The 13,130-nt window shown below is 42.8% G+C and overlaps 1 protein-coding gene across 1 annotated transcript in view; it reads right to left on the bottom strand.

Annotated features, from left to right (window-relative positions):
- The window catches only part of tgfbr1b (transforming growth factor, beta receptor 1 b), a 102,038-nt gene that overhangs the window by 28,871 nt on the left and 60,037 nt on the right, over nt 1–13,130 (bottom strand). Inside the window, exons 3-6 of the mRNA XM_084049024.1 lie at nt 12,049–12,312; nt 9,537–9,767; nt 4,253–4,420; nt 3,704–3,860 (exon numbers count right to left, since the gene is read on the bottom strand). Coding sequence (XP_083905150.1) covers nt 3,704–3,860; nt 4,253–4,420; nt 9,537–9,767; nt 12,049–12,312 — 820 coding nt within the window. The remainder of the gene's footprint in view (nt 1–3,703; nt 3,861–4,252; nt 4,421–9,536; nt 9,768–12,048; nt 12,313–13,130) is intronic.

Raw genomic sequence — 13,130 nt, 5'->3', positions numbered from 1 at the left:
CCATCCCTAGTTGTAGGTCTAACACAGGGGTCGGCAACCCGTGGCTCTGGAGCCGCTTGCGGCTCTTTAACTCCTCCCTAGTGGCTCCCTGAAGCTTTACACATTTTTACAAAAAAATAATAAAAAAATGAATATTTATATATTTTTCACATTTTAATTTTAATTTATGGCTGCTGTATGGGGCCAAACGTGACAAACATTCTTGCGTTTTCCAATGTTGTAAAAATGTGTAGAATAAATATTAAGTTCCAACAATTCTGTCAACTAAGAATTACATCATAGCCTGGGTGCCAGCCAGCCATGTAAACAAACCGGTGGGAGTGTGGTTCACTGCTACGCTATGGATTCTAAAGGCAAAAAAAGAAAGATAGCTGAGGAAAAACAGAGGATTTAACAGTTCGTGGGCAGAGGCATTTGCTTTCATTGCCACTTCAGATGGATTTCCTGAATGTTTGCTCTGCAATGAAAAGTTATCAAGTAAGTCCTGTGGTGCGCGCTGATCCTGGTCAGTGTTGCCAGGTCTGATTATTATAAGCGACTTTGGGCTTGTTTTCCTGTAAAGTCGCTTGTAAATATTCAGTTGCTGGTTGCTTTTCTTTTGGCTTGTGTCTGAAATGTAGTTGCTTATTTGGGCTGGCTTTCAAGGTTCTTTTTGAAAATAGCTGATATAATAGGGCTCAAGTGGTGAAACTGGTCGCTTCTTTTGGGCTTGTTTTCATAGACCTCGTCGCTTGTTTCTCACAGAATCTGGCAACAATGATCCATTAATATCATCATCAATCATTTAATACATTAAAATGAATGCTCATTTACTATTTGTAAGTAACTAATACTTTTTATAGGCCAATATACACTTTATAGGGCTAATATGCCCGTGTTGCCTTCATTATATGGCTTAAATATTGTTTGCGGCTCCAGACATATTTTGTATGATTTTTTTTGGTCCAAAATGGCTCTTCAAACATCTAGGGTTGCCGACCCCTGGTCTAACAAATTGCGTGCAGAGCCATTCTTTTGATCCCGCCCCTTGGGAAAAAAAAAGTCCTCATAGAAGCACCAGACTCAAACCTTGGAACCTTGGATATTATATTAGTAATATCGTCTCATATCTCAGACATGAGACAGAGAGAAAGAGACAGAGACACAGATAGACAGACAGACAGAGACAGGGTTAACAGACTTTGCAACCCAGCAGGTTGGATGACCCAGGAAGCAAGCTGTGAGATGGTATCGTAAATTCTGTATATTTATTCAATCTCTAACACTAGTTTCGTTGAATGTTTATTCCACCAGGGGTCATGTCCTGATACACTCACCTCGGAATTGAAGAGATACGTTTAGTAAATAGCTCATTTCCATCTGCAGTCCTTGTAAAGCAAAGCAAAGTTTGTTGTTTACCCAGGGTGTTGGACTAAGTGCGGAACTTATTTACAGCCAGACCCTGCATGGAAGCCTTGCTTAAGGGCTATTCAGCGGTGATTCATGATTGATGTGATGAATTGGGGAATCGAACTAGGGACCTTCCGGTATCAAGGCCGCCCCTCTAACCACTAGGCCGCAGTGGGTCCGTGTGTGTCCGTGTGTGTGTGTGTGTGTGTGTGTGTGTCCGTGTGTGTGTGTGTGAGCGTGTGTGCCGATTTGAATTTCTCGTATGAAGTAATGGAGCCATAAGGGTCCATGTTTTGACACTCTCCAAAACTAAACTACTCCTGAATTTTGCCGTGTACCTGGCCAATAAAAGCGCCTTGTGATTGGGGATAGATGTTGCAACTTTGTTTAGTTAAAAAAAAAAATGTACTAATGTAGTTGTTGCCAATTCCATCTAAAGTCTCTGCGAATGCTGACCCCTGTTTGGTTATGTGGGAGGCTATAGACAGCTGCCTGTCTCCTCTAATACACATTGGAGTTGCCAGCAGCTTCCAGTCTCACCGGGAGGGTGTTAAGGCATTTGAAGGAACACGCTATCCCTCCCAGTTCTGCTCACTGCTGAACAGCTGCCCCGGACAACCTGTAGGAGCAACTAGTGCAGTGTGAACGTGATCAATCAAGGCCGGCCGGCACTGTGGAGGATCCAACCCCAGCTGTGCCACCCAGATGTTACTATCTTATAAGACCGTACAAGAGCATAGCCATCTAGCTCAACAAAAGACACATGCCGCTCCCAACGTCTGTTAGGTTTTCTTGTCGTTGGCCAGATAAAACCGTTTTAGTTATTTCCATAAGAGAAAGGGAAGAAGAAGGGGAGGGAAGGGGGAAAAGATAAATAAAAACAAAAACAAATGATCTACATATTTATAGTACCTGAGGTAAGACATAAGGTGCGGTAAGTACCTCAGGTAAGACATAAGGAACAGCCTTCCTATTGATCTGAAAGCACCACAGACTCTGGACTCTTTTAAAATAGGCCTGAAGACTTTTTTGTTTCGGAGGGCATTTTCGTGTTGAATTGTTGTTTAGCCACATCTGTTTTTAAACCTTGTTTTTTTTAACCTTATATTTAGTAAGGTTTGATGATGTGTTTTTACCATGTGGCACTCTGAGATTCCTTGTGAATGAAAAGTGCATTACAAATAAAATTTATTATTATTATTATAAGGTGCGGTAAGTACCTGAGGTAAGACATAAAGGTGCATGAGCATAGCAGCAAATACATGCTGTACATGATATGCTATGGATGGTTAGTTATGGTGCCGTTCATTGATATTACGAGACCTTCCGCAATCATAGACGTCTCCGTTAGATGACTTTTTCCTTCGATCTTTACAAGGACTGCAGGTGCAAACCACTCTCACCGGGCACGACACAATATTTCGATTGCTGTGATTGTATGCGTATGTAAAAAATCAACCCCTTCTGATAGGCGAGTTTGGTTACGTAGGTAACCACGGTTATGTGAGTGATTGGATCACTCCAATCGTCTTGCGGTGTTCTAGGGCGCCTCCACAAGAACACGAGTAAGCGGGCGGTGCCGCATAGGAATTTGAGGCATCGCAGAGGGCGACGCCTCCTAGCCGTGGCACAACCCCGTACACAGATTTATCTGCGGGATTTAACTGTGAGTGGCACTCAGTCACATCACATCTGGCAAGTCTACCTCGGTGCCTCCGCTGCCACGGAGGGATACATCATATTGGAGTGATTCAATCGCTCACATAACCGTGGTTACCTACGTAACCATCGTTCTCCACACACAGGCACTGGGTCAGTCGGAGAAATGTCTCTTTAAGAAATAAGGAGAACCTGATAAACAAAAAATACCCAAAACACATGACATGGGGTCAAAAAGGAGAAGTTGCTTAAAGAAGAGTGTGCAGCCATTTAGCGGAAAACTAAAAGGGTTGTCTCTGGGTGACAGTACGCTTTTGGAGTGAAAGAACAGCTCGTGTTTCCATGTGACAAGAAGTCATCCGTCACTGCCAGCCCTCACCTCTCAGTATCGCAAACAGAGGAAAAAATAATTGAGGGAGCGGGAGAGACACAGACAGTAGGAAATCTAAGAGGGAGACCGTGTAGGAAAGACAGACAGTAGGACAGCTAAGAGGGAGACAGAGTAGGAGAGACAGACAGCAGGAGAGCTGAGAGGGAGACCCCGTAGGAGAGAAAGACAGTAGCAAAGCTGAGAGGGAAACAGTACAGTAAAGACACAGAAGAACAGCTAAGAGGGAGACAGTGTAGGAGAGGAGAAGGGTTTGTTTGTGGATACCTCTTGGTTCCTACTCGGTGGTTGGGAGCGATGTCGATGGTGTCTGTGGCAGAGTCGTGGCGGACAGCGAGGCCAAGGTCAGCGATGCAGCATGTACCATTCTTCTTCACTAGAATGTTCTTTGACTTCAGATCTCTGTGGGCAATCGCTGGCTTACCTGCAGTAGAGAGAGACAGACAGAGAGTGACGGAGAGAGGATATGTCAGTTTCTTGTGTAACTCCGCACTTTCTTTATCTTCGCGGCATGCGTGTGTAGATGGAGCTGTATGTACGGTATACATCTATACATAGCTGTGTGTCGGTACGTTCTGTACCCAGCTCATTTCCATGAAATGGCTGTGCCGAATGCCCATTTTATGGCCATGTGTCTGTATTTTCCACCATGAGTCAGGTAATGTCATTAAACTGGTAACTGTCAAGAGCAAGTAATCGCTGTGGGAAAATGAGTCCAAATAGACCTCGAATGGATCCATGTTTTAGGTTGATGCGTGTGCGTGTGTGTGTGTGTGTGTGTGTGTGTGTGTGTGTGTGTGTGTGTGTGTGTGTTACCTTGTGTTCCTACTATTTCCATGTGCAGATGAGCCAGGCCGCTGGCTGTGGACAGTGACAGTTTGATCATTCCTTCCACCGTCACCGTGTAGCGGTTCAGGTAGTCGAACAGGGAGCCGTGCTCGTGATAATCAGACACCAACCACAACTGGGTCCACGTTCCATTATCTACAGACGAGACACACACAAAGAGGGTTGAGGAGTTAAAATGACGATTAGGCCAAAATATGCGCACCTTCTTCCACTGTCACAAACACCATGAAATATAAATCTAATCACTTTCTTGACCTTGGAACAAACCGAAGATAGGTTATGGCTTGATTTATAGTTCGTTGTCGCACAACCAAAATAGCACATGAATAAACGGTAGGAAAATCTCCATAAACAGTAGTTGACGCCTCATTCGTATAGGTTGATTCTTTATTTACAGTGACAAATGAACATTTCTCTGGATGAAAAGAATGACGTCACTTTATTGACTTTATTGATGTAATATTTGTTTTCTGTGTGAATTAATTATACACAAAAAAGACCCTGGTTTGTAAGGGCCTTAATCTTTTTTTTTGATTTAGTGAATTGAAGTACAGTGGGGCAAAAAAGTATTTAGTCAGCCACCATTGTGCAAGTTCTCCCACTTAAAAAGATGAGAGAGGCCTGTAATTTTCATCATAGTTAAACATCAACTATGAGAGACAAAATTAGGGAAATAAATCCAGAAAATCACATTGTCTGATTTTTAAAGAATTTATTTGCAAATTATGAGGAAAATAAGTATTTGGTCAATAACAAAAGTTCATCTCAATACTTTGTTATATACCCTTTGTTGGCAATGACAGAGGTCAAACGTTTTCTGTAAGTCTTCACAAGGTTACCACGCACTGTTGCTGGTATGTTGGCCCATTCCTCCACGCAAGATCTCACCCCGTAGGATCAATTTTTTTTTTTTTTTTTTAAAGAACGGTGAGCAAAAATCTCAGAACCACACAGGGAGACTTAGTGAATGACCTGCAGAGAGCTGGGACCAAAGTAACAAAGGCTACCATCAGTAACACACTACGCCGCCAGGGACTCAAATCCTGTAGTGCCAGACGTGTCCCCCTGCTTAAGCCAGTAGATGTCCAGGCCCGTTTGAGGTTTGCTAGAGAGCATTTGGATGATCCAGAAGAGGATTGGGAGAATGTCATATGGTCAGATGAAACCAAAATAGAACTTTTTGGTAGAAACTCAACTTCTCGTGTTTGGAGGAGAAAGAATGCTGAGTTGCAACCAAAGAACACCATACCTACTGTGAAGCATGGGGGTAGAAACATAATGCTTTGGGGCTGTTTTTCTGCAAAGGGACCAGGACGACTGATCCGTGTAAAGGGAATAATGAATGGGGCCATGTATCGTGAGATTTTGAGTGAAAACCTCCTTCCATCAGCAAGGGCATTGAAGATGAAACGTGGCTAGGTCTTTCAGCATGACCATGATCCCAAACACACCGCCCGGGCAACAAAGGAGTGGCTTCGTAAGAAGCATTTCAAGGTCCTGGAGTGGCCTAGCCAGTCTCCAGATCTTAACCCCATAGAAAATCTTTGGAGGGAGTTGAAAGTCTGTGTTGCCCAGCGGCAGCCCCGAAACATCACTGCTCTAGAGGAGATCTGCATGGAGGAATGGGCCAACATACCAGCAACAGTGTGTGGTAACCTTGTGAAGACTTACAGAAAACGTTTGACCTCTGTCATTGCCAACAAAGGGTATATAACAAAGTATTGAGATGAACTTTTGTTATTGACCAAATACTTATTTTCCTCATAATTTGCAAATAAATTCTTTAAAAATCAGACAATGTGATTTTCTGGATTTTTTCCCCTAATTTTGTCTCTCATAGTTGATGTATAACTATGATGAAAATTACAGGCCTCTCTCATCTTTTTAAGTGGGAGAACTTGCACAATGGTGGCTGACTAAATACTTTTTTGCCCCACTGTAGTATCACATTATTCTACAGATGCATCTGTTCTGGCTTCAACTAGAAATGACAAGGAAATGCACATCAATCTGAGGAACACTCTCAAAGGCACAAAGAGAGAGAGAGAGACAGACAGACAGACAGACATGGGAAGAGATAGACAAAGGGAGAGAGACCGACAGAAACTGGATTTCCATTTAGCTGATTTTCTGAAAAACTAAATAAGAATCTATGCACATTTCCATCCACTAATAATATGCGATCATTGTGAGATGGTTCATGAAATAAGCAGTAGGCCGCACTATTAATCGCCAGTCAGGTGGGACACATATGAATGAATTGGGTCAGTACTCTCCGGTACGGTATCAGTCCTGCCATATATTGCCCACCTGAGCACCCACGTTTAATCCTAATAATGCTGCATATATTGGAGGATAGCCACATCGTTTTGTGTTCCTGCAGTTACCTTGGTCCCCGACTGAAAATAAACCCTGCAAAATGATGGACTTTATTTGGACCACCCGATCAAAGTTGGACTTGGATTGCATATGAGGACAGAAACCATCACAGAATAAGTGTGAGACGTTAATTAAGAGCAGCAAATTGTGCACATTCAAACTCATTCGTAGGCGAGTATTATCACGATGAGATGATCTTATTAAGATCTCATCTTGAAGTGTACTTTATGGAACGTGTCCATGAACATACAGTGGCATTCATTCATTCTATAATCTGAATTTATTATTTGGGAAGCCTACAATTGAAATGTAGGCATCGTTCGGAAACGTGTTTGGTTTGACATGGGAATATATTAACACATCGGGTGCCAGCGTTTTTTCATAACAACTTACCGTGGGTGCCAGCATTCTCCCATTGACTGCGCTTTGCTGTTTGTTGTTTCCACGTGCGTTACAAGCAAATCCACGCAAAAAAAAGCATCGATTCATGTTCTGCCATGAGCCTGGCTACAGGCTGGAACCATAACATTACCCTGCCGAGTTACAACGGGGGGTGGATTGCGCATCGCGCATGACCGTTTTTCCCCACAGGAAACAGATTCGGAGATATAGGCGTTTCAAAGTAGGAAATAGACAGGAACCGGATGGGTAAAAAAAAAGTGTTTCCGGTGAGCGATCTGGCACTTCCTTCGCAGGATTACAGTGGGTGCTCCCAGAGCTGCTCTAGCCCCGCCCGCGCGGAGAAAAACGAAAAAAACAAAAAGACTGAAATCACGGTTCAGACCGTGTTCGGCACCGAAGCTTCGGAACCGCCACTGTGTAAAAACACGGTTCAGACCGTGTTTGGCACCCGATGTGTTAAAACCGACGTGGCTTCTACTTATAATATAGGCCCACTTATAAGACTAATTGTAATACAAGTTATAACTGTGGAAAATCGATAGGCATGCGAGTTAAATGCTTTCTACCTAAAAACGTATTGAGCAAGTGTTTTCATCCCCATTAATTGTTTTTTCGATAAAGCCCGGAAATCAAGCGTAAAATCTTTTTTAGAATTTCAAATTAGAATGTTCTATTCCAAGTGTTTCTATTCAGGAATGTATGCACACAATCCAAAATGCACATACAAACGGGTTGATGGAGACCCAGATAACAGTGAGAGAGAAACAAAGAGTGAGAAAGAGGGACAAAGACAGAGAGTGAGATACATTTAGATGTTGCAATGTTACACAGCTCTGTCTACACATTTCCTTATTCTAGCAGGCCATTTATTTTTTATTCTACACTTGCTTTGGCAATGTAAAAGTAGTTTCTCGTGCCAATAATGTCACTTGGAATTGTGTGTGAGTGACAGAGACAGAGACAGAGAGAGAGAGAGGGAGAGAGAATATCACTTAAAGGAAGAGTATTGAAGAAGTATCGCTTCATTCTACAGGTATGCCATCTATGCTGGCTTCAAATGGAAAGGAAAAGGAAACGTACACCAATCTGAGGAACACTCAAATAGACCCAGAGACAGATACAGAGAATGGTAGGGGATGGGATTTGGAGGTTAGTGGGTGGATTTATTTTCTCCTCAAAGACCTGCCGCTCCAGATGGACAGAGAGACAACAGCTGGACGAGCCAGTATGTAGTGGGTGTTAAATCAGTTCATGTGAAGGACAAACACGCCGTTTGGCTGGTATTCAGCTGAATTATTTAGTTCTTCAATTTGGTTCGATTTCAGTTTAGTGTTTACGAGTGCATAAGTAGTTAAGTTTTAGAAATTTACCAGTTTTAGTTGCGCTTTTTATTGCTTTAATGTTTCACGTACTATGAGGAAAGCCTCGATTTATAGAAGCTGAAAGAATACATGGCATCAGCTTATGTTTTACAAAACGTGTTATTCATTAATGGTCCCATATTGAGAAATTCCATTTTAATGTTATGCGCCATGATCCATTAACATTGCACAACACAGCAGAGCTGGTTAATTACCACAGGGAGGTAAATCATAACTACTCTAGTCGGCATTTATAGCCACGAGCGCAAAAATGGTTGAGTCGAGGAGTGCTTTGGATATCATATCAAGAGTGCTTCTTACAAAGTACAAGGAGCTTTTATTGATGCCCACAATGTCCAAACCTATCAACACTTTGACATTGATGAGCTGCGTTCCTCTCCAAATATTGAACCATTTCCTACTTGAAGCACCGAGGGCACTCCGCCAAAAGAATTGGACTGTCGGGGTGAAGGAATTTCAACTGCGGTGCAATAGGGTGACTCAGCCGCACGATATGTAGTATTATTGCCGTGGCTGAAGCTCCCAAACCCCCCTGCTTGTTATGACATCATTTATCCTGATTTAATCCTACAATAAATGCGCAAAATCTCTGTCCATGTGTCCATCTGTAGTTCTCGAGAACCAACCGTCCAATAGGCCGACTTCGAGTATGGCACACACATCGGCGAGCACCCGATTTGTTTATTTTTCTAACACAGTTCTTACACGAGGCGATCTAAGATTTCCCTATGGGGATTTCAACACAAAAAAAAAAACGCTGCGACCCAGGGGGATGGCGCCCTCTAGCGGCAGTGATGTCAGGATTTTGGTACAAAATCAAATATTTTATGGTCATGATTCACCTCGCCTGGATGGCCTGGTTCCACGCTTAAAATAATTTATACAAATAATAAATATCTATGGGAAAAAATCATGGGTTTTCTATCTGTGGCACCACAAAATAGCCACCACTGCTATGCCCTATAGCAAATTAAGAACGAGGTAAAATTATAAATGAAAATAGTGGTTAAAAGTCCACTCGTTGTACAAATTAGTTTCTATATTGTTATTATGCAATAAGAAAAAACAACAACCATACAAACAATTACCTTTGTTGTCTGCAGCGATGAAGCCCAGGATGTTTTCGTGTCGTAACATGACTGTCTGGTAGATCTCTGCCTCGCGGAACCAGGAGCGCTCCTCCCTGGAGGAGAAGATCTTCACGGCCACCTCCTCGCCGCGCCACTTCCCTCTCCACACCTCCCCGAAGCGGCCCTTCCCTATGCTCTCCTGGAGGATGATGGTCCTGGCGATGGTCCTCTGGACCAGCAAGGGCAGACCTGAGGAGACACACATGCACAATGAATTCAACATGTGTATAAAACATCACAAAGCCATGGGATATAAGGTGTATATACATATATATATATACATACAGTACATACATACATACATAATAAAAATGTAAAATAGTAGATATTTTACACACACACACACACACACACACACACACACACACACACACACACACACACACACACACACACACACACACACACACACACACACACACACACAGAGCATGTTTAATTAAAAAGGGGGTGAAATGTATACTGTGAAATTCCTTATACCGTGGTGTTTTGGTGGATATCAGTGACCTTGGTAGAACTGTGACTTTTCATCCCTACTCACCCTCTGGCAGTGGTGTAAAGTGACTAAGAACGTTTCCCCAAGTACTGTACTTAAGTACAATTTTGAGGTACTTTTACTTTACTGGAGTATTTCCAATTGTCTATACTTTAACTTCTACACCACTACATCTCAGAGGAAAGTATTGTACTTTCACTCCACTACATTTATTTGAAAACTTTAGTTACTAGTTTACAGTACTTTACATATATTAGCCCCTTTAGCCATATTTTATACATAGGTAATTTGAAAATAGCCAATCTACAGATGTGCCACTTCAAAACTTCACACGTTACTGTTCTTTCCCTGAAAGTGGCCTGAAAATGAATTTTTTTACTCCCTTTTCTGCCCTTAAAATGCACTGTTTTGCCCCTGAAAAGAAGTTGTCACTACACACCCCCGTTTTTCCCTTCAACAGACATCCATATACATGAGAACAAAAGAATGTGTGTTGAATAAGGTGTCAGACTCATTATGAGGCGAAAGGTGATTTGACCAGTTGCTCAAATTAATTAGCATCATAAAAGCAGTGATCATCAAAATAATTCAGCATTTTAAATGCCCTTCTTTGTCCCTCTTATTGCCCTGGGAATCCCCTGAAAATTTACTGTCTTGGCGATGGCAGGACATGTGAAGTTTTGAAGTGGCACATCTGTACAAGCTCACAACGCATCGTGAGCTTGTAGATCAGCTATTTTCAAACATTTTAGTACTTTTGCTTTTGGTTTTACTTTAAGTACATTTTGATACCAATACTTTAGTACTTTTACTCAAGCACATTTTGAATTACGGACTTTTGCAACCACGCAAACTTCTCAAAAATGTTGAAATCACACAAATCACACCCGCACTCACACAGAAACGCGTGGCATGCTGCAGTATGGTGTAGAAGGTGGCAGGAGAAGCAGCCAGCGAGTGCTTTGGCCCCACTGTCTGCTGCCTACGGCAAGTTCCATTGAGAGGTGATAATTTATGGCTCCACTAAAAACACAGCCCGTGCCAGTACTCTGTGTGAGTGTCTGTGTGTCTGTGTGAGTGTGCGTGTGTGCGCGTGTGTGTGGCTTCGTTGCCAGCATCTCCCTGACAGTCAGCCCCCCTCCATTTAAGCACCACTCCAATGAGTGCAAGCAAACAGTAATTATGACAAAAAACAAGGATAGATTTAGACCAGCTCTAACCAGTTTCTAAGGATAGAAAGCGTGTATTTGCCACTAGTGAGCTTATTACTTTTCCAGCATCCACTTGAATTTTAGCAGGAGAGAATAAACCAGTTAAGAGCAAAATCATCTCACTTCATAGGATTGTATTTGTAAGCATCTTCAAACACACACAGACACAGTCAAGACAGACACACACACACACACACACACACACACACACACACACACACACACAGAAATATAATGATGATGATGATGTTGATAAGTGAGGACTGCAGCAGCTGCTTGAGAAAAGTGGAAGCGCTCTGTGAAGGCCTTATGAGGCAGGTAGGTAAAAAGGACAATTTTTTTCACTGAAGTAAAAGTATCAATACTGCAATGTAAAAGTACTCTCTACAAAAAAAGTAAGCTCTACAAAGTCTACGGCTATTTTCAAATGGCCAAAATGTATATACTGTAGGGCTGAAGTGGTTAATGTATGTTTTGTAATAACAATCAAAATCTACAAAGTAGCTAGTAACTAAAGTTTTCAAATAATTGTAGTGGAGTAAAAGTACAATATTTGGATCCGAGATGTAGTGGAGTAGAAGTAAAAGTATTGAAAATGGGAAATACGCCAGTGAAGCGTAAAAAATCCTCAAAGGTGTACTTAAGTACAGTACTTGAGTAAATGTACTTAGTTACTTTACACCACTGGGCAGGTAACATGTAATATTCAAAATTCACACACATGCGCGCGCACACACACGTTCCCATGCCCACAACACTGTACCTGATCCCGATCCGGAGGTGGTCATGTCGTAGATGAGGTCCTTGAGGGTGGTCCCCACCGTGATGAAGGGGTGGTCCATGTGGGGGTCCTCCTCGTTGGGCACGCGGTGGTGGTGGTGGTGGTGGTGGTGGGCGGCGGCGCCCAGCCGGTGGCTGTGGCACACGTAGAAGGCCAGCACCAGCAGCAGGCAGAGCACGCACACCGGCCCCGCGATCACAGCCGCCAGCGCCACGGGCCCCAGCGGCGGCGCCTTCACCGTGGGAACTGTACGGGGAGGAGAGAGGAGAGAGGAGGAGGAGGTTGAATAAAACGGACTACGATCCACATTCATTGAAAATTCTCATTTTTGGCTTTGATGTAGGACAGTAGTTTTCAACCTTTTTCATGCCAAGGACCCCTAAATTGAGACCCCCATCTGAAAATGTTTTGTGCCAGGGACCCCCAGAAGATAAGATTTGTGTTAAAAAAATGCAAAATTCAACAAAATTGCAAGATTTTTTCGAAAATGGAAAAAAATAGATCTACAAGCGCGCAGCGCAGTGCGGCACGAAGTGATGCGCTGTGAGCTTGTATATCTGCTATTTTTGAATAGCCAACGTATACGATATGGATAATTGGGGTGAAAATGTATAAACATCTTTTGCTGGGGACCCCTGGAACCCCCTCAAGGACCACACTGGTGGTCCCCGGACCACTGGTTGAGAACCACTGATGTAGGAGATTTAACCCATTAACACATTGCCTGCCAAGAACGCAGATACTGTATGCTTTCTTTCAAATCCAACACTTGCCTGCCAAGAACGCATATTATGCACCCTTTAAAAAAAAATCATGTTTTCAGTGATTACGCTAGAGGGCGTTCTTGGGCAACCTAGGAATAATCCCTTGACTGCGAGAGAATCATAGAAGCAGAGATGAGGCCACCCCGCCCCCCAAAAAACTCCATTGACTCCCATGTTATGGGATTTAGAAAAACACATCTAGCTCGGATTTCTTCTTTTTTTGATGAAAACAAGCCATATTCAACTGCCGATTACGAGAGAATGGACGAACGCAGTAAAAATGTTTTTGCTCCGGTGGAT

This window comes from Gymnoscopelus microlampas (genome assembly GCF_963454915.1).
Source record: "Gymnoscopelus microlampas genome assembly, chromosome: 22".
NCBI lineage: Eukaryota > Metazoa > Chordata > Actinopteri > Myctophiformes > Myctophidae > Gymnoscopelus > Gymnoscopelus microlampas.
The sequence above is the reverse complement of the archived record's forward strand: the minus strand, read 5'-3'. Positions and strand labels throughout refer to the sequence as shown.